Source organism: Budorcas taxicolor, chromosome 7, assembly GCF_023091745.1.
Source record: "Budorcas taxicolor isolate Tak-1 chromosome 7, Takin1.1, whole genome shotgun sequence".
NCBI lineage: Eukaryota > Metazoa > Chordata > Mammalia > Artiodactyla > Bovidae > Budorcas > Budorcas taxicolor.
The window spans coordinates 61,477,402-61,499,645 of NC_068916.1; the positions used below are offsets into that span (position 1 = coordinate 61,477,402).

General features: G+C 48.6%; 1 protein-coding gene across 4 annotated transcripts in view; it reads left to right on the forward strand.

Annotated features, from left to right (window-relative positions):
* Nucleotides 1-10,599, forward strand: part of NDST1 (N-deacetylase and N-sulfotransferase 1) — a 79,245-nt gene extending 68,646 nt beyond the window's left edge. For all 4 annotated transcript variants that reach the window (XM_052642550.1, XM_052642552.1, XM_052642551.1 and 1 more), the window contains 5 exons: nucleotides 1,220-1,394; nucleotides 3,663-3,833; nucleotides 4,453-4,562; nucleotides 5,930-6,032; nucleotides 9,470-10,599. In XM_052642550.1, the coding sequence (XP_052498510.1) occupies nucleotides 1,220-1,394; nucleotides 3,663-3,833; nucleotides 4,453-4,562; nucleotides 5,930-6,032; nucleotides 9,470-9,589 (679 nt within the window). In that variant the 3' untranslated portion in view covers nucleotides 9,590-10,599. The remainder of the gene's footprint in view (nucleotides 1-1,219; nucleotides 1,395-3,662; nucleotides 3,834-4,452; nucleotides 4,563-5,929; nucleotides 6,033-9,469) is intronic.
* The last annotated feature ends 11,645 nt before the right edge of the window (nucleotides 10,600-22,244 follow it).

A 22,244-nucleotide genomic window follows, 5' to 3' on the forward strand; every position in this document is an offset into this window, starting at 1 on the left:
TGATTGGAAGTCACCTCTTTCTGGATTTAGAGGGACATAGCATATTTAACAGCACCTTCACCAAGGTCTGGGGCAGCACCCATTAGCAAGTTTATTAATATATCTGTAGCAAAGTATGTGAACATTTATGCCAAGTAAGATTCTGAAGTCAGGGTTTGCTGCCGGATGGCTTTGCTACAGACTTAGCGAAAAAGCTTCTTTCTCAGAGCTTTCTCCCTTTAGGTATAACCAACAATGAACTGTGAACGTAAAGGTGCTATTTTGTAAAGAAATTTTGGAAATGTCAGAGAACTAGCAATTTCTCAGCTCCACTCCAAATATTTTGTTTGTAGGGGTACAGAAATCCCCCAGGCCCCCGGGTAACTCTGAAATCTGATAAATGGGTCCCTGGGACCACCCAGGAGAAACCTCGCCTCACAGGATAGAGTAGGGATCCTATGCCCTTAACTAAGACGGGCTCTGTGGGCTTTGGTTCCCAGAAACTTCCGAAGCTGTAGCTCCGTCTTGCGTGAGTAGGTGCCCCTGGGAGGGTCTGGAGTGTTTATTTTCTTTTCTGAGGGGCCCTCAACCTAGAGGTGATCTCAGAGGACTGGTGTGGACAGTCAGTCTGGGCGGGATGTGGGAGCTTCATCTGGGAAGCTGTGAGGTTCACCCATATGAGGCAGGTGGAGTGTGGGGGGACAGATGGTAGGCAGTCAGTCGCCTCCCCTCCTTGTCTGCTGGTCTACAGTAACAGCTTAGAAAGTACCATCAGGTCAGGAAGGAAACCCTGCAGCCTGGAGGCAGCAGAGGGCGTCCTTCCCCTCAGTGCTGGGGTTCCCGGGTCAGAAGCGTCCCCGCTCGCCCCCTAGTGGCAGTAAGGGTTAGGGCTCTGTCAGTTTCACCCTGGGAGCATCCCATTTAAGAAGAAAAGACGCAACCCCTTCCCATGCATACACACCTCCCCCTGCCCCCAGCCCCGCCACACACATCACACCCACAAGTCTTCAGATCCTCTTGATCCCGAGGTCTCCCCGAAAAAGCAACTGATTCATAAGGAGTCTGCCAGTGGCCACTCTGCCTCGGATCCTGGCAAGTAAGTCCTCGTTAGACCCAGAGCAGCGTGCCTGCTTGCGTTCTCACGTTCCACCCCTCAGTGAGCCTGGCCCTCCCGGCTGCGTTCCCCAGGCCCCTCCTCCTGAATCTTGCCTGTGAGCCCTCTTCTGTGGGCTTCCTGCAGGTACATGGAATTCTTCCCTATCCCCTCCAACACCACCTCCGACTTCTACTTTGAGAAAAGCGCCAACTACTTTGATTCGGAAGTGGCTCCCCGGCGGGCAGCTGCCCTGTTACCCAAGGCCAAGGTCCTGACCATCCTCATCAACCCAGCGGACCGAGCCTACTCCTGGTATCAGGTGAGCTGGGGAGGGGCCCTGGGCAGTGGCACGGGCTGTGTCCTCCACTCAGCCACTAATAAATATCAGCGAACACTTTTCCTGCGTCGTCTTTGTGCTCACCCTCAGCTGGCTCCTGCAGTGCACTGGTGGGTAAGAACAGGGTCCCCTCCACTGTGCTCCCAGCCCAGAGGAGGAGCCGGGCAGAAATCCATGCTGAGTCCCAGCCAGGTTACCTGCTCCCCCTCCCAGCTTCATCTGGGGACCTGCTCTGACTCTGATTCTCCAAGTAGAGGTGGAGGCTGGTTTTGTCTTGCTGAAGCCAGGATTTGGTGAATAGTGATCCAGGCTTCATGCTATCTGTGGCCGCCTCACTGGGCTCTGGGTGGGGCTGGGAATTCAGAGAGGGACAGAACACAGGACCTGCTATTCCTAGTGGAGGATGCAAATGCCTGATCAGGGAAGGAAGTTACCTGGACTGTGGTTTGTGTGAGGGAACGCAGCTTCTAGTTTCTACTTGATTGTGTAAGAACTAGAATTTCCTATAATATCAATGACCTGACTGAATTTTTTCTGAGCGCCTTTCCACTGGGCTTATAGGAAAGCTTAACCTCGGGTCTTTTGGGGGGTTTCCTCCCCTAGCTGCCAGTCTTGCTGGAATTATGCTTATGCCAGAGTGGGGGGCTTCCTGCTCTAGAGCTGGTCCTACTGTAGGCCTGGCCACTCTCTGAGCTTCCTCTCTGGGGCTTCATTGTGACCACAGGCTGGTAGGAGTCTGGGTGCAGATCCCCCAACAGACCTCTCTCCTCCTCTCCCTCCCAAACCTGGTTACCCTCCTTATCTGGTGTGCAACCCCACTCTTCCTCTCACTTATCTAGGACTTTCTGTCTATACCCCAGTATTCTTTCCTCTGGGCTTTGATCCCGGGGGAACAGAAGCCATTTCTCTTGCGTGCCCTGCTGCCCCCTACCCTGTGCCCCGGCAGTGAGCAGAGACTGACCATCTGTATTTATGGGGGGAGGAAAGAGGAAGGAGAGGGAGGCAGAGGGAAAGCAGCCCTGGGTGGAGGCATCCGGGTTCTGTCCTAATGCACCTCCTCCTCTAGAGGGCGGAGAGCTTTGTGTCTCCTCTCACAGGTTCATCAAGCTGGTGACTAGCTCAAGTTCATGTGCTGGCGTTTTGAACCCAGCTCCTCCAGGTCTAAGCCCCTGTTCTTTCTTCTGTCTATAGCTGAGGCGGGATAAGGAGAAGTGGGGCTGATTCCTCCCAGGACGGTCCAGGGAGGTCCAAGGAAGGGAAGGGAAGGATGATGGCCTGGCTCAGAGGGGAGATCAGGAGGAAGGGGGCCGTCCCCCAATTCCTGGCCCAGGCTGTGTGTGATGCTCAGTGAGGGTGTGGGGGCTCCTGAGGGTCACCCCTGGTGAACAGGCTCGTGATCTGTGGACGTTGGCACTCTGCAGATGCTGACTGCATAATGCCGGGGCATTATTTCAGGTGCTTCAAACCTGGTGTGTTCCCCTTTCCACTTCTTCCCCAGTCCTGGTTTAGTCTGCTTGGGCTGCCACAGCAAATATTATAGATTGGGTGGCTTAAACAGCAGCACTTTTTTCCCGCAGTCCTGGAGCCTAGAAATCTCAAGTCCAAGACTGAGGTACCAGTTGGTCTGGCTCCTGGTGAGAGCTCCCTTCCTGGCTTTTAGACAGCCACCATGTCACTGTGTCACGGCAAACCACCTCTGTAGTGTCTCTTTGTACCAGGGCACCAATCCTGTCACGGGCTCCGCCCGCCTGACTGCATCAAGGCTTGGAGCAGACATGTGTATCTGCCTGGTGTGTGAGCACATAGCTTTATTTTTATTGTATTTATGAACGATTACCTTTATTATCTTTATACGACAGCTGGTTCTAGTTTTCTGTCTGTGAAGGCAGTATTGAGTTTTATTTTGAAATGCATTTATGAGAATAAGATATGTCCACATAAAGACAATCCTGTTGATTTGGCATGCACAGGTGGGCATGGCAGAGACTACAGAGACGGTACGAGAGGACCAGCATTCGGAAGCTCTGACCTAGGCTGACCCCCATCTTGCAAAGATGGGGAAACTAGGGCTCCAGGGGGCTGTGACTTCCCTGAGGTCAAAGGGTAATGACAGGTAGAGCCAGATCTTGAGGCCAGGGCTCCTGGCTCCAGCTCGGTGTCCTGGCCACCTCCTAGTCACTGCCCCACAAAAGCCTCTCCCTTTGGTGCCTCCATGTGACACACTGACCCTCTCTCCCTGCTTGTCTGCAGCACCAGCGAGCCCACGATGACCCGGTAGCCCTGAAGTACACTTTCCATGAGGTGATCACTGCTGGGCCCGACGCATCCTTGAAACTGCGCACCCTCCAGAACCGCTGCCTGGTCCCTGGCTGGTACGCCACCCACATCGAGCGCTGGCTCAGCGCCTTTCACGCCAACCAGGTAGGCCTATCCCTGACCCTCGGGAGGGCAGCCATAGCACTGACTTGGGGCAGTTAGCTGAGGGCCTCAAGATCTCTTTTACCAGCGACAGGGCCAGAAATGCAGTCGTTGGACACTTAGGTCTTTGGGATCGTCAAAGGTTTCAGTCTTGTTTATCCCAGGCCCTTGTCCCATCACAGCAGGCTCTGTAACCCTAAGGGGACCCAGAAAGCCCTGGAATAGGCCCTGGGAGGGAGGGGAGAGCCCAGTTGGAGAGGTAAAGAGCCAGGTTGCTAAGGCATTTTAAGGAAACCCTTGGAAGGTTTAGGCAGGAGAGTGACATGTAGTCCAGAAACTTGGAGAGAGGCAGAGAGGGTGGTGTCGTAGGGGCAGGAGGGAAAGACAGGGTCTTGGTGATGGATTAAATGCTGGGAGAGGACGGTGTCAGTCAGAAGAAGGCAGGGAGCAAGACTGCCCAGGACTGAGGCACAAGGACGCCTCCTGTCTGAGGAGGAGGAGGAGGCACTCTACAGAGCGTAAGGTCCCCAACCCATAACTGTGGCTGCTGACCCAGAAGACTAGGGGCCTGTTGGCCACTGGAGTGAAAACAGGTTCAGATCACACACTTTTTTTTTTCCAGATTCTGGTCTTGGATGGCAAATTGCTGCGAACAGAACCTGCCAAAGTGATGGACACAGTGCAAAAGTTCCTTGGGGTGACAAACACCATTGACTACCATAAAACGCTGGCGTGAGTGTTATCTTGGCCTTTCAGCAGGGGGATGTTCTAAACAGGCACATGGGCCCAAAAGCCGGAGGCTGGAATGATTAGGAGAGAGACACAGATTAAAGTCAGCAAGTATGAGGAAGTATGCGTGGCCCTGATGGCAGTTTAGCAGAAAAGTTAATATGACTTGAGTCATATAAACAAAGGTATTGACTCAAGAAAAAGGGAGGTGATGACTCTGTTCTCTTCTGGTAGTTCTTCCCCTAGGGTGTTGTTTTCAATCTGGACTGAACATTTTCAGAATGTTTAAGTTAGACCAGCAGTGAGCAGCTCTAATACCCTTAAGGGTTTCTCAGCATTAGTTTATGACTTAAATATAATTTAAGGAAAAAGATACTATAAATATTGTCAACAGTTAATAATTTTCATCACGTAAAACCCAGTGCAAGGACACTGAGAATGCCCTCCCAAGGTGAATAAGTGCCAGCCTTTGTTGAGGGACTCAGGGCTGAGGAGGGGCTGTCTCTGAGGGTGAATCACAGACCCGTGACACACAGCTGGATGAGGGGGTCTCAGGAGGAGAAATAAAGTCTCATTCCCCAGCTACCTTCTCTGGAAAGCCCTGCAGCAAGAATATCGCCATCTCCCTACTTTGGAGGATGAAGGTAGAGAAAGAAAGTCAGTCCTTTGCTCTGAGGGTAGAGAGGAGCAGCAGCTAAGGGCATAGCTGTGGGAGCAGAGATGCCTGGGTGAGGATTCCAGACCCATTACTACTTTAACTGTGGAACTTTGGACTTGTGTCTTAGTTCTGTCAAGCCTCACTTTCCTCCTCTACAGGTTGGGGGTACAGATAATAATAATTCCTATCTCCCGAGGGCCACTATCTTGTGGAGCTCTTGGCTTAGTGCCCAGAATGTACTAATCTCAGTAAATGACAGCTGCCCTCAGCATCACCATGCCTGCCCTGTGACCCATTCAGAAACCCCCATCTCGCTCTCCTGCCAGAAGGAAACTCTGTTCTCCTGCTGTCCTAATGCCCAAGAATCTCCAGATAGTTGCTGATCTGGGACTGAATTCTGACATCACTATACCTCCCCTCCCGGTAACAGCACCTGCTCTCCCCAAAATACCCTGGAAGGCCCGCATGACTTCAGATTCTGAAGGCAGTCTTGCTTTGTCAGTTCTGGAGTTTACTAAACAACAGCAACTTTCTAGATATACACATGCTTAAACACAATTGTAGATAGAGCATTTCTTGATAAAGATTGAATTTATTAAAAAGCAAAAGAATCCCCACTAAACGTTCTTCTACTGGGTCTGGCCCCTGAGTTGGAGAGTGCCAGGAGGGTTTCCAGGCTGAGGAACGATGAAGGCTTTCCCCACCTCCACAGGTTTGATCCAAAGAAAGGATTCTGGTGCCAGCTGCTCGAAGGAGGAAAAACCAAGTGTCTAGGCAAAAGCAAGGGCCGGAAGTACCCGGAGATGGACTTGGATGTAAGTATCAGACATGCCGCCTATGGCAGGGGAATAAATGATGGGGCCCCATACTGGAGAGAAGCTTCTCTTTACCTGACACCCAGTGCTCAATGCATTGCCTTGACATTTCTTGGAAAGCTTTCTTAGGAGGAAACATGGGCTAGGATTTAACAACTCAGAGTTGATCTAGTTAAACAGTATTTCCTTTCGCAAGGGCTGAATGCTATGGGGCTTTGAGAATGAATCAGACATGTTCTTTGCCTTCAGGGAGTTCCTAGTCTAGGAGGAAAATGAGTCACATTTGCCAGTAAGTACAATACAAGGCAAGAAGCGCTTTGTGTAGTTAGGTGTGCACATGTGCGATGGGACTTCAGAACAAGGACGCGCCCTGTAAAGCTGGACGGGCAAAGGCTTCTCAGATGGGGTGGGGGCTGACTCTGGAGCTGGGCCTGGAAGGATGGGGGAGCATTTGGACCTATGGCATGGAAGAATGAGGCATTCTTGTAGGAGAGGACATCCTTTATAGTATAAATGTATGGTAAAACATACGTAACTGTGACTGTGGTTATGTTTCCCAGTTTTTTCATTACCCCTTGCTCATTTTTTAAAAATCCAAGTATAGTTGATTTACAATATTATATGTTTTAGGTACATAGCAAAGTGATTTGGTGTTTATATATATACATATATATATATAAATTTTTCAGATTATTTTCCCTTATAGGTTATTACAAGATATTGAATATTGTTCCCTATGTTATGCAGTAAATCCTTGTTACTTATTTATTTTATATATAGCATTGTGTATCTGTTAATCTCATACTCCCAATTTGCCCCACCCCACGCCCTTTCCCTTTGGTAACAAATAAGTTTGTGTTTTGAGTCTGTTTCTGTTTTGTAAATAGATTTACTTTTTAGATACCACATATTAAGCGATATCATACAGTGTTTGTCTTTTTCTGTCTGACTTCACTTAGTGTGATAATATCCTGTAGGTCCATCCACATTGCTGCAAAAGGCAATGGTTCATTCTTTTTAATTTCCTTGTAAAGTGACTCATTTGTACATATGCGCATACCTATTCTTTCTCAAATGCTTTTCCCGTTTAGGTTATTACAAAATATTAAGCATAGTTCCCTGTGCTATACAGTAAGTCTTGTTGGTTATCTGTTTTAAATATAGCAGTGTATATATATCAATCCCAAACTCCCAGTTTATTCTCCTCCCCCTTTAGTAACCATAAGCTTGTTTGCAAAATCTCTGAGTCTGTTTCTATTTTGTAAATAAGTTCATAAATGCTGCAGTGACCCCTGGGGTGCAGTTTTTTTCCTTCTCACTACTGTTTCCTTCAGTATATGCCTAGGACTGGGATTCCTGGATCACATGGTAGGTCTATTTTTAGTTTTCTAAGGCACTTCCATCCTGTTTTCCACAGTGGTTGCACCAATTTACCCTCCCATCTACAGTGTAGGAGGGTTTCCTTTTCTCCACATCTGCTCCAGTATTAATTGTAGATTTTTTGATGATGGCCATTCTGACTGGCATGAGGTGATACCCCACTGTAGTTTTGATTTGCTTTTCTCTAGTAATTAGTGATATGGAGTATCTTTTCATGTGCTCTTTAAGCCATCTTTGCTTATGTCTTCCACCCATGTTTTGATTGGATTGTTTGCTTTTTGATATTGAGCTACATGCGCTGTCTGTATATTTTGGAGATTAATCCCTTGTTGCTTCATTTGCAAAGATTTTCTCCCGCTCTGAGGGTTCTTTTTGTTTTGTTTATGGTCCTGTTTGTTTATTTTTGTTTTTATTTTCCTTACTCTAGGAGGTAGATCAAATAAGATCTTGCGGTGATTTATGTCAAAGAATGTTCTGCCCATGTTTTCTTCTAAAGAGTTTTATAGTATCTGGCCTTACATCTAGGTATTTTATTCTTTTCAGTGCATTGGTAAATAGGATTGTTTATTTCTGATATTTTGTTGTTAGTGTATAGAAATGCAGTAGATTTCTGTGTATTAATTTTGTATCCTGCAAATTTACCAGATTCATTGATGAGCTCTGGTAGTTGTCTGGTAACATCTTTAGGATTTTCTTTGTATAGTGTGTCATTTGCAAACAGTGATGGTTTTACTTCTTTTCCAATTTGGATTCCTTTTCTTTCTTTTTTTTCCCTTCTGATTGCCGTGGCTAGACTCCCAAAGCTATGTTGAATAAAAGTGGCGAGAGTGGACATCCTTGTCTTGTTCCTGATTTTAGAGGAAATGCTTTCAGTTTTTCACCATTGAGAATGATGTTAGCTGTAGGTTTGTCATATATGGCCTTTGTTATGTTGAGGTAGGTTTTCTCTATGCCCACTTTCTGGACAGTTTTTAATCATACATTGGTGTTGAGTTTTGTCAAAAGCTTTTTCTGCATCAATTGAGATGATCATATGGTTTTTATTCTTCAGTTTGTTGATGGGGTGTATCACACTAATTGACTTGAAGATACTGAAAACTCCTTGTATCCCTGATATAAATCCCACTTAATCATGGTGTATGATCCTTTTACTATATTGTTGGATTAGAATTGCTAGTATTTTGTTGAGGATAAAGATCAGAGCAGAAATAAATGTAACAGTGATGAAGGAAACAGTAGAAAAGATCAATGAAACTAAAAGCTAGGTCTTTGAAAAGATAAACAAAGTTGATAAACCATTAGCCAGACTCATCAAGATTAAAAGGGGTAAGGGTGTAAATCAATAAAATTAGAAAGGAAAAGCTGCAACTGATACCACAGAAATTCAAAGGACCGTTGGAAACTCCTCTCAGCACTGACCTGAACACCAGCAAAATAGACACCCTAGATGACAGGGACGAATTCTTAGCAAGGTACGACCTGCCAAGATGGAACAAGGAAGAAATAGAAAATAGGAACACACCAATCACAAGTACTTAAGTGGAAATTGAAAATGTGATTTAAAAACTCCCAACAAACCAAAGTCCAGGGCCAGAGGGCTTTACAGATAAATTCTATCATCAAACATTTAGAGAAGAGTTAACACTTAACCTTCTGAAACTCTTCCAAAAAATTGCAGAGGAAGGAATACTCCCAAACTCATTCTGTGAGGCCACCATCACCCACCCTGATACCAAAACCAGATGAGGATACTACCACAGAAAAAAGAAAATTATCAATCAGCGAATATCACTGATGAACATGGATGCAAAAATCCTCAACAAAGTACTCTTGATTAATTCTCTCTCTTTTCTCCCAAACACGAGTTTTGACCTTGTGCACTACAGTTTGGTGCTTTACTATATGTTTTCTTTTGAAGGTTACCATTTTGAAGAAGGTTGTGAATAAATAATGGGAGTGGGCGATGATGGCAGCAGGGTGCTGGTTTTCCAGAGGCAGGGGCGGGGGTCACTCGAACCAGCACATGACCAGCATCTGAGCTTCCCTTCCTGTTGCAGTCCCGTGCCTTCCTGAAGGACTATTACCGGGACCACAACGTTGAGCTTTCCAAGCTGCTCTACAAGATGGGCCAGACACTGCCAACCTGGCTCCGGGAGGAGCTGCAGAACACCAGGTAGCCGCGGCCCCCACCGCCGGACTGAATGTGACGGCAGGGATGTCCCGCCACACGCTGAGCCAGACTGACCTGCAGAGTGGGGAGTGGGACCCGGCTGGCCAAGCACTCACAGCAATACTCCGCCATGGCCCGGGCCAGCCAGGAGGAGAGCCCAGGCAGGTGCCCACGTGCCTCAGAGCATCCAGCACGCCGTCGGTGGCCTCTCGGACCTCCCTTGCCACCTGCGGTCCGTTCCGCTCACAGTCTTTCATGGGGAGGCCACTTTCTGTTGGTGGAAGGCCACAGGCTGGTAGGAAGGAGGCACAGGACTCTGTTCTCTGGCCCTCACTGTGTCCTACCCACCGCGCTCTCCCCATCCATTGCTCCCTGCCCCTGTAGGGTGTCCACTCAGTATTAGCTGCCACGTCATCTCTGTCCTCCTTTCAACAAGGACAAGGGTCCAGCTGGGGCCTCTGGCAAACCAGGGAGAGAAATTGGACGTGTCACTGACATTTCAAGCCAGGCTCTTCAGAGGGGTCAGCTGGAGGCAGCCACAGGCGGGGTGTGAGGGTGGCCGCCTTGAGAGAATGCTGGACCTCCACACCCATTGCGGCCCATACCTTTGCATCTCATCTTCCTGCTTTGGGGATAGAGCCGCTGGTTCATACAATACCCACCCGGTTCTCAAGGCCACCTTCAGGGCCCCAGGGTCACTGCCATGCCATTTGGACCCAGAGACCCAGTCCTCAACCCTGCCCTCTCTCTCCCCCTGGGCTATGACATGCGTGGTGTTTCCTGTGGTAAGAGACTGAGGCGGTCGTGGGGCCGGCTGTATACATGCTCCAGTGTACATTTGTTGCCCCCAGGCCCCTGCCTTGACCCCAGGCAGATGCTGGACAGAGTTGGTGAGACCACCACCTCTTCCTGACGCCAGCTCCCTGGGGCCAAGGGTACCTAGAGCTCCCCTTAACCTCCCAAGTACTAAGAAGCTAAAGTATTTTAATTTTTTTTTTTCTTGGTGCCAGAGTTTATACCCTGGGTGCTGGGGTTGCACTGTGTTACATATATATATATAACTGTGTATATATATATATATATATATATATATTATATTTTTTTGGTTGGGTTTGTTTTTAATTCAGTCATATAGAATGGCGGCAAGCCCCAGTCCCAAAGGGTGTCCTATCTCAGTGCTAGAGCATGGGATGGGTTGGGGGGGCGGTATGTATCTTCACGTGTGGGGGCCTCAAGGACACAGAATGGATGTGCCCTTGGAAAGGTCAGGTGCCATGGCTGCCCGGCAGCTACTCCAGGGGAACAGGGGTGGTAAGATGCAGAGGGAAGACCTGTTGTCTCCAGGAAGTCTGCCTTCATGAAGTGCAGTGATCCCAGGGACTTCTGATCAAAGGAAACACCCAGGCTGAGGTAGGAGACCCCGGGGCTGAATGCTGGCCTGTCCCCCTTCCCCTCACATGGTGCTAGGTGGGGAGCTGCCCTGGGAGCTTGGGGGCCCCCAGGACCCCCCAGAGCTGTCTCCAGCCCCTCTGCAGACAAGCGGATCTCTGAGCTAGTTTCTGATGGGGGCCTGCCCCTACCCCCCTCTTAACAATGTGAAGTGACTAAGGCTGGGGTGCCTTTTCCCCAGTCCCTCCCACTGCCAGTTCAGCTTTGAACTGACACCTCGGAAATCCTTTCTAGAGAGCCTGGTCTTTGTTCATAGGATGCTGGGGCTGAGGAGTCCCTCAACGGGTGTGGACACAGCTCCAGAAAGGGGAGGTGGCCTCCTGGGCTGACGTCACAGAATTGACTGGGAGCAGGGCCAAGAAGCGAACTTGAGGCTCCCGCTTCCATGCCCAGAGCTCCTCTTCCAATGCCACACTGCCTCTGAGCCTGTCCTTGGGACCCTGCCCTGCCAGGTTGCTGTCCCTCCAGCGGTCACGCCTTTAGTCATTCCAGGATATGGGGACAAACCACTCCTTCCCAGCCCGGTGCCTTCTCAGTCCCAGATCTGCATTCCTGTCGTGCTCGCCCCACCTCAGAAGGCCCTTCCCCAGCTTGGAAACCTGGATCTTGGTTCCCGGGGTCTCCGTGGAATGGAGAAGTGGAGTGTTCTGCGGAGCCGGCCACATGTGGTTCTACCGTCCCCCGAGGGAAGTGTTCCCATTATGCTTTTTCACAGGGCCTTAGAACCTGGCACTGCCAGCCCGGCCGGGGCTGAGGAGCAGAGTGTCTGAGGACTGGGTGGCATGCCTGCGTGCATGCTTGTGAGGACTTACTTGCACCAGGAACCAGACTCCCAGAGCTGGCAGTGGCTTCCACAGTGCAGAGCCCAGCCTTCAGTGCAAGGCTTGTGTTCTGTGATGAGGACCTCACAGCTCCCACCGTCTGAGGTCTGTCCTTGAGGGGCGGGTGGGTCCGGTCCCCTTCTCCTCCAGCCTGAGGAAGAAACAGGCAGGTTTGAGACCCTGAGGAAGCAGAGGAAATCCTAGGGACTTGACCTGTCACGTGTTGTAAGTCTGTCTGGTCACTGCTACTTTTTCCCTTCCCACTAAAGGAATCTGTCTCAAGGACCCCCTGCCAGGACTTGGAGGTACTGGGGAGGGGAGAGAGCCCTAGGAGCTCTTTGGCTACTGAGTACACAGATCCCCCTGAGAGGGGAAGAAAACCAGAGGTCAGTGGTGCCGTGTCCTCTGCATCCTCCATGTCACTAAGTCACTGTGTGGCCTGAAAACAAGAGCAGAAACTCTGCCCCCCTTCTGCTGTCTCCTCCACACGCCTGTGCCCCAGGCTGGGAGCAGGTGTGCTGTGTCACCGGGGTTCTAGAGCTGCCCACGGCAGGCGCCTTGCACTTGGAGAAAGAGTCTGAGGTGTAAGGATGGGTCTCTTCTGCACCTCTCAATAGGAGCAGCCAGTGCCTCTGGGGCCCAGCGAGGGAGCAGTGGTCTGTTCCCAGCAGGAGGAAACTGCTGGGCTGACCTGCAGAGACCAGTTGGTCCCAACATGGAGCTGTCCCCACAGGTATGTTAGAAAGAGCAAGTAAATGTTGTACCCAGTATTCTATAACTAACTCCCACTACCCGCGGTTTAGACTCACAGTGAACATTTTGCCACATTTTTTTATCTTTTTGTCTGTACACTTTTTCTGAACTAGTTTAAAAGTTGCAGTTATCATTAAGACTCCACCCCCAAATACTTCAGCCTGCATCTCCTAAGAGATAGGTCATTTTCCTTCAGTTGGCCCTCCATCACACCCAAGACAACAGTCATTTCCCAGTAACATCAGTCCCTATGTAAAGTTCCCCCAAATAATTTATGCCTGGTTTTAGAATTAGGACCTAGTTAAGGTACACAAGTTGCATCTTGGAAGTGTGTTTTCTAAAATCTCTTTCAAACCAGTGAAGTTTCCATTCTGCTCACTTTGGTTTTTTAAATGACGTTATTTCTGAGGCTCGACGTCCCGCAAGCTGATCTGTTTTTCAAGGGGTCTAGTTCCTCTAACCCTTGTACTGGCAAGGGTGATTTAGGCTATGGGGAGTGTTACCTTTTGTTGCTGACTTAAAAACTTCAGTCCCTTTGCTGTCACCTGTACCAAGTGCCAAATCAACAGAGGGGCAGGCCAGAGCTCCTGGAGAGGGCGGGGGAGGCAGCTTCATGACTGGGCTGGGAGAGTCTAGAAGGAAGAGGCCGCACGCGTGGAGGCTGGGCCTGTTGGAAATGAGGCATCTTGGACTCATAAGGTCCTGTGTTCTCGTTCTGATCCTGGAACTGGAAACAGGGCACCAAATAGTATCTCTTTCTCTCTGTTTTGCATCTCTGGGTTTTCGCTTCCTGGAGGCCCATGGTCTGTGTGCGTGAGGGCAGAGCCGCAAGGATGCACCAAAGAAAGGGGAGGGCGCATTGCGCAGGCCACGGTTAGGGAGAAAGAGCGCTGGGCTGAGGCAGGAGATGTGAAGTTCTGTCCAAGTCATGTGCACCGAGTAGCCCAGTGACAGTTTTCCTCCCAGGGGCTTAATTTCCCCATCTAGAACAAGCAGGTGGGGCTGCAACATGGGCTTTTCAGACATCGAAGAAGGAAGGGGTCTGCTCTCGTTGAGGTGGGGATGGAGGCCCCCTGCTCTTGAGGCAGTGCTGGGCTTCCGGCTTGCTTGCCTGGCTGGGGCTGCCTGTCCCCATGGCTTCCCTTCGTCAGCTCCCACCAGGGAGAGCCGTGGGCCTCGTGTGCAGTCAGTGTCGAGGGCCCAGGGAAGACTCTGGCTGTGATTCATCCTAATAAGTTCATCCCTCCCTCCCTCCTCTCTGTGGCCCTTGAGGAGAATGAGGGCGGTGAGGGTTTTCTATGACTGTGCTAGCTTTTATTATCAGCAAGAGGGCTCCTTTTGTAATTTGTGCATGAAATTCATGTCATTTCCTGGGGAGAGAGGAGAGGGCTGACTGAGAGGGTGGGGGGTAGGTTAGGGGAACAGGCAGAGGTTTCCTTCCTTTGTGGGTGGGGAGGAGAGAGGAGGGTGCTTTCCCACTCAGCTGATCAGGGCTCTCAAACCAGCCGTTTTGGGTTGTGTTGAACGTGGGAACCTTCCTCCGTTAATGTACAATCTCGAACTAACTGCTAATAAAGTGGGGTTCTGTTTGTACACCTTGGTCACATCTGTCTGTCTGATCTTTTTTCAAGGCCCACAGGAGTGGTAGAGAGAAGGGTGTTTGCACGGTGGCCGCTGTGGCCACCCCTGTAATCACAGTGACTTTATCAGGTTAAAGGCCAATCCCACAGAGGGTAAGCCGCCGCCGGTAGGGGCCTGTCCCAGGACAGCCAGATGGGGTCTCTCAGGTGACAGAGAGCTCTCCGGCACGCTGGGCAATAAGTGCTGGAGTTGTGTGCTGCGAGGAGCCTCTGTCTGGAGAGAGTTCTGCCCTCAGCGTGTGATGTGATTGAAGGCAAGTCACCCTTATGCTTGAATCTTCAGTTTCTCTCACCTCTTAGGGGCGTGGAAGGTGTTGAGCTCCGTGGCCACTCTGGAGAGCTCGATTCAAATGCAGATTCCCTGTCTGTGCCCCCAAGAATTCCTCCGTGGCAGATGTGTGTGTGACCCGAGCACCTGCATTTTAACAGCCTCTCCAGCACACTGAGGCGCCCCACTCAGGGAACCCTGGTTCAGATAGGTGGCTCCTGCAGGTTCTAATTAATGAATTCCAATTAATTCCTCCTACTGCCCAAGAAGTGAAAACTTTGGATGAAATGACTGACTTCCTAGTTCTCCCTGCTTGGTTGAGGTCAAGTTTGCCGGGGTGGGGCAGAGGTGGGGAGCAGAGAGGCAGAAGCCGCTCCCTCAGAGGCCGCTGGGGAACTTTACAAAATGCACATTCCCAGCCTCCCCCAGTCCTGTCCACTCAGAACCTCTGGGAGAGAGATCCAGAAATGTGGCTTTTAAACAGTCCCTGCCTCACAGGAAGGTGTGGGGACACTTGAGTCAAGCCACCAAGGGTCATCCTGAGAAGCTCCCCAGAATTGGGGACGGCTGCCTTGGGGTCTGCTGGGACACAGAGGGAAACATAAGTGCTGCCTCGGTGTGGACACTGCCTGTAACAGCAACTCGGCACTGATTATTCACAAGGCCTGCCGCCCCAGCTCTCAAGAAATATCCTGGGAGAGGTAATCAAAAAAGAATTCAAATCAGGACAACTCTGTGGAGGCCAATTTCAAGAGGTAAATATTAGTTTCACTATTGTTTAAAAAAGAAAAAGCACAGGAAAAGATGGTTAACATGGCTAATGATTAGAGACAGGGGACTCAAAATTGCAACAAGGTAACACCTCCCACCAGAGTGATTATCTTTAAAACATCTACTAAGGATACAGGCTGAACAGGATGTGGGGGAAAGGGACACCTACATTAGAGATACAAAGGGGAAATTTCATGCAAAGATGGGCTCGATAAAGGACAGAAATGGTCTGGACCGAACAGAAGCAGAAGATATTAAGAAGAGGTGGCAAGAATACACAGAAGAACTGTACAAAAAAGATCTTCATGACCCGGATAATCATGATGGTGTGATCACGCATCTAGAGCCAGACATCCTGGAATGTGAAGTCAAGTGGGCCTTAGGAAGCATCACTATGAACAAAGTTAGTGGAGGTGATGGAATTCCAGTTGAGCTGTTTCAAATCCTGAAAGATCATGCTGTGAAAGTGCTGCACTCAATATGCCAGCAAGTTTGGAAAACTTGGCAGTGGCCACAGGACTGGAAAAGGTCAGTTTTCATTCCAATTCCAAAGAAAGGCAATGCCAAAGAATGCTCAAACTACTGCACAATTGCACTCATCTCACATGCTAGTAAAGTAATGCTTAAAATTCTCCAAGCCAGGCTTCAGCAATACGTGAACTGTGAACTTCCAGATATTCAAGCTGGTTTTAGAAAAGGCAGAGGAACCAGAGATCAAATTGCCAACATCCGCTGGATCATCGAAAAGGCAAGAGAATTCCAGAAAAACATCTATTTCTGCTTTATTGACTATGCCAAAGCCTTTGACTGTGTGGATCACAATAAACTGTGGAAAATTCTGAGAGAGATGGAAATACCAGACCACCTGACCTGCCTCTTGAGAAACCTATATGCAGGTCAGGAAGCAACAGTTAGAAGTGGACATGGAACAACAGACTGGTTCCAAATAGGAAAAGGAGTACGTCAAGGCTGTATATTGTCACCCTGCTTATTTAACTTATATGCAGAGTACATCATGAGAAACGCGGGACTGGAAGAAACACAAGCTGGAATCAAGATTGCCGGGAGGAATATCAATAACCCTAGAAATGCAGATGACACCACCCTTATGGCAGAAAGTGAAGAGGAACTAAAAAGCCTCTTGATGAAAGTGAAAGAGGAGAGTGAAAAAGTTGGCTTAAAGCTCAACATTCAGAAAACGAAGATCATGGCACCCGGTCCCATCACTTCATGGGAAATAGATGAGGAAACAGTGGAAACAGTGTCAGACTTTATTTTTGGGGGCTCCAAAATCACTGCAGATGGTGACTGCAGCCATGAAATTAAAAGACGCTTACTCCTCAGAAGGAAAGTTATGACCAACCTAGATAGCATATTCAAAAGCAGAGACATTACTTTGCCGACTAAGGTCTGTCTAGTCAAGGCTATGGTTTTTCCAGTAGTCATGTATGGATGTGAGAGCTGGACTGTGAAGAAGGCTGAGCGCCAAAGAATTTATGCTTTTGAACTGTGGTGTTGGAGAGGACTCTTGAGAGTCCCTTGGACTGCAAGGAGATCCAACCAGTCCATTCTGAAGGAGATCAGCCCTGGGATTTCTTTGGAAGGAATGATGCTGAAGCTGAAACTCCAGTACTTTGGCCACCTCATGCGAAGAGTTGACTCATTGGAAAAGACTCTGATGCTGGGAGGGATTGGGGGCAGGAGGAGAAGGGGATGACAGAAGATGAGATGGCTGGATGGCATCACTGACTTGATGAACATGAATCTGAGTGAACTCCGGGAGTTGGTGATGGACAGGGAGGCCTGGCGTGCTGCGATTCATGTGGTCACAAAGAGTTGGACATGACTGAGCGACTGAACTGAACTGAACAGTGTCCTTGAATGTGAAGTGTAAAGAGTCCCCTGGAGAACAGCACCACAACTCCTCAAGAAACTGAAAATAGAGCTGCCAGTTGATCAGATATTCCCACACCTGGGGATGTATCTGGAGGAAAGACACAGGCACCCCAGCGTTCACCGCAGCACTGTTTACAATAACCAAGACACCAGAGTGGCCAGAATGTCCATGGACCAATGAATGGATAAGGAAGAATAGAGACAATGGAATCTCAGCCATAAAGAAGAAGATAAGACCCTTCTCAGCAACATGGATGGACCCAGAGATGATCATACTAAATAAAGCTAACCGTCATGTGATATCACTTAAAGGTGGAATCAAAAACTCATTCCAGATGAACTAATTTGCAAAAAAAAGTAGAGACTTGGACAAGAAACTTGCTTACCAAAGGGGAAAGGTGAGAGGAAAGGATAAATTAGGTGAAAGAAACCTATACACACTAATATATATATATTATAATAATTATGATAGATCATCAACAAAGACCTACTCTATATCACAGAAAATTCTATTCAGCATGCTTTAATAACTTGTATGGGAACAGAGGCTGAAAAAAATTTGCCATGTATAGATGTATAACTGAATCCCTTTGCTGCAGACCTGAAATAAAACATTGTAAATCAACCATACTCCTAGAAAAACTAAAAATAAGAAACACCACCTCCATGAGAATTCCCTGGTGGTGCAGTGTGCTTAGGACTCCATGTGTCAATGCTGAAGGCCTGGGTTTGATTCCTGGTTGGGGAACTAAGATCCCACAAGCTGCATGATGTGGCCAAAAATCCCCCCAAAGGACAGCAAAAACCACCTCGATGGCACAAGGGTGGCGCTTTCAGAAACTTCTTGGGGTTTGTCGGCTGGGAGCTTGGTAAAAGTCATGGCGCAACAATAAGAACATGGGTGGGAGGTTCCCTGGTGGTCCAGTAGCTAGGACCCCGCACTCCCAATGCAGGGGGCCGGGGTTCAATCACTGGTCAGGGAATTAGATCCCACATCAGTAAAGCTGCAGTAAAGATCAAAGATCTTGTGAGCCCCAGCTAAGACCTGGTGCAGCTAACAAATTCTATATATAAAGAGCATGGGTGTAGCATTAACAGGAGCAGTGAGGATGCACGGTCCAGATGGGATTCCTGGGCCAGGTAATCAGTCAAGCTGTAACAGAGAGGTTTGAAGTAAGAATTCTTTTTTTTAAAGAAACGTAATTGAAACCCAGGTAGAGGCAGAGACTTCTCACTGGATTTGGGGTGAGTATCAGGACTCACCAGTGCATCTCCTCCGTGTCCCTGCACTGTTTTGGAACCCGAAGAATCCTTGAAACACCCCGGGGAAGCCCAGCCCAAGTATTCTCAGAGGTCCCAAGAGTCCTGCAGTTCTAACAGTCTGAACAAACACATCGAAACCTCCTCATCTCCCACGTGAGGAGTCCTGACTCAGGGAGCATCATGCCCAAGGGGCAGTGTCAGATCCTGGAAATGGGTACTCCCTCAGAGAAGCCCTGGATCTGGTGCACGGGGCAGTGTGTTTCATCACAGCAAAGCCCTGGAAACAGCTTCGATGTCCATCCAGAGCATTGGCTAAATAGCCACTGCTATGGCCACATGCTGGAACATGGTGATGGAGGAGAGAATGAATAGCTCAGGCCCCAGGTCCCCATCCAGGGAAATTTGAAGAATGTGACCATCTGTGGAAAGAGGATGCCATAGAGCTAAGTACACGTACATGCTCTGCTGGCTCCGACTACTTACGCCATTCTGCACTGTTTTTCCTGGCAATGTAGCTAGCTCGCTCTCACACTGAGCTGATAACTGCTACTTCTGAGGGAGAAGGAAATGGGGAGGGGGAAGCTTTCAAAGGGGACTTTAGCTTTGTCCCAAGTATTCTACTAAAAACAAGAGAGATGTATGTATCATTTGTGGAATGAAAATGTCATAAAGGTAACTTTAAGAAACAGAAATGGGCAAAGCAGAAAATGAAGTCCAGAGAGCAGGACTGTTGTGGGATGCTCACCGTAAAAACAGCCCTGCTGCTCTCCCAGCCCACAGGCACCCAACATGCAGGGCCAGAGGTGGCCCTGGCTGTGGGGGGAATTCTTGCCTTGCTGCAGGAATCCTGAGCACCTGTCAGGCTCCTGACCTGGGGACCCTGATTCGCTGTGTGACTGTGGGTGACTCGGCTCCACATGCTCACACGAGGGAGTTGGAGTGAACATCAGTGTTGGGACAAACCCAGCCTAGCACCTGTGAAATTCATAACATGAATCTACCCAAGAAGAAACAGCTGCACATCTGTATTGAGGGACATTTTTGCAAAATAACTAGCCTGAACTCTCAAAATGGTTGAGGTCATGGAAGGTCAAGAAAGGCTAAGAAATGGTTCAAGGAGATTAAAGGATACTAAAGATACTAAAGAGCCTTGGCAAATCAACCATCATTTATAATCCAGGAGAGTTCCTAGCCTAGGAAAAGAGTTACTTGTAAAGAACACCATACTAACAGTTGGCAAAATGTGAATATCTTCTGTGTGGATTGGATACAATTATACTGTTATGTAAGAGTATATCATTACTCTTAAGTAGTACATGCTGAAATATTGATGGGTAAAAGGGAAGAAATAAAGCTGAATTTTGACCCCTGCGTTTTCTCTAATGGGTCAAATTTATCTGGCACAGTTCAGACCATGTCCACCAGGGGACACTGTCGCCCCACCCTCTGACAAACTAGAGTTGGCTTGAACCTCCTCTGGGAAGACTGGGCTTGGTGATCAATGGTGGTGAGGTAATGAGACTATAAATAATTCAATGACAGGATTAATTAAAAACTTTCTCACTCTGTCAGGGAGGGCTTCTGCTCGTCAAGTGCTCTCTCAATCCTTGCCACAACCGTCTGAGGTAGGTATTATCCTTACTCCCACTATGTAAATGAGGAGTCTGAGATTCGGAGAGGTTGAATAATTCTGCCAGGATCACAGAACTGGGAGTCCTTGGTCTGTGAGATTCCACTGCCTTGAGCCCCCCGGGTGGTCCTGCCTCCTATCATGAGTCAGACTGGGGAGAACGCACTGAGCCTGCCCCTGCCCGTCTATAGGCTGAGCACTTAAAAGTGTGTGTGTGTCCCACCCATGAGTATAAAGCAAGCACAACGCCGCCTACAGTGAGACCTAAGTCCAGCTCTAAACAGCAGCCCCACCCCCCTGACCTCTAACCCACACCAACCCGCACCTCTCCAAGGGAACGACTACCATCAGTGTCTCTGGATCTTTCCGGAAGTTATTTTTCAAATATGACAGCTCAGTACACACACATCCTCTGCTGGCTTGCCCTGCTCAATCACGTTCTGCACGGTGCTTCCTCCCTGGTACTGGGCGCTGTGTGGCAGGTGTTGCTGCTTTCTCGGCAGTGGATGGAGATTCTGGTTTAGGCACTGAGGGGGCTCCACTCTATCAAACGTTTGGAGGAGGAGGGAGGGAGGGATAAGCTGGAGCTTAAGTTCTCTAGGAGCTGTTCCCCGTTCTAGGGAGCTGTCGTTTGGGAAGGGAAGAGGCTGTGTAGCATAGTTGCTGAAATATGCACAGAGAGCAGACCTGATTTCAAATAGGTCCACACTGGTTTTGTGACCTTGGGCAAGTACCTTATATCCCCGAGGCTGTCTTATTGGTAAAATGGGAACAGTGATGGGTGGCAGGTGCCAGGGCTGCTGTGAGGAGTAAGGCCTGCTCCACACTGAGCACTCGGTAAAGCCTGACCCAGTTCTAGGCACCCAACTTTGGCAGCTCCCATGCCTTGGCCTGGGGCTGGCACTGCCACCTTTGTCCTGAGGCTGAGAAGGATGGGGCTGAAGAGCCAAGAGGAATCCCCAACGGGGAAACTCATCACGTATGATTGTTCTCTCTGGGACCCCTGAAATCAAATCGGTTAGGTGATCTAGGACACTGAGAATGACCCCTCAAAATATACATCCCCTCAAGTACCAACTTCCCAGAAATGCAAAGGATCATAAAAGAATACTATGAACTGCATGTCAACAAATAGATGAAATGAGCAAATTCCTAGGAATACCCAAGCTACCAAAACTGACTCAAGAAGAAAGAGGAAATCCGGATAGAACTGCAGGTCTAGAGACTGGACTTCCCTGGTGGCCCAGTGGTTAAGAATCCGCCTGGCAATGCAGGGGACACGGGTTCAATCCCTGGTCCAGGAAGATTCCACATGCCGCAGGACAACTAAGCTCATGCACCACGACTAATAAGCCCATGGCCCCGGAGCCCCTGCAGCGAGAAGCCCGCAGCGAGCTTCTGGAAAACTGCAACATCCACTCCCAATAAAAATTCTCCAGAAAGCGGGCGTCAGGGAACCTATCTAAACACGATAAAGGACGTTACCAAAAATGCACAGCTAACAGCATTCTCAGTGGTGAAAAGCTGAGCGTTTCCTCTGAGGTCAGGAACAAGACAAGGATGTCTTGCCACTCATACAACATAGTTTTGGAAGTCCTCACCGCAGCAGTCAGAGAAGAAAAATAAAAGGAGTTCAAACTGTAAAAAAAACTCCCTGTTTGCAGATGACAGGATAGTATATGTAGAAAATCCTAAAGATAGTACCAGGAAACTGTTAGAGTATCAGTAAAGTCAGTGAAGTTGCAGGATACACAATTAATACAGAAATCTCTTACATTCCTATACGCTAATGATGAAAGAACAGAGGGAGGGAGACATTAAGGAAACAATTTTGTTAACCATCACATCAAAAAGAATAAAATAATGCCATTTGCAGGAACATAAAAGGACTGAGAGATTCTCGTACTAAGTGATGTAAGTCAAAGGAATACAAATATGATATGGTATCGCTCATATGCGGAATCTGAAAAGATAGTACAAATGAACTTATTTACAAAACAAAAATAGTCACAGATGCAGAGAATGAACCTACGGTTACCAAAGGAAGGAGGAGGTTGGCAGAGAGTGATAAATTAGGAGACGTGTAGGGGGATCAACAAATACGCAATACAACATACGTAAAACATGACTAATAGGGACCTGCTGTAGAGCACAGGGAGCTCGACTCACTA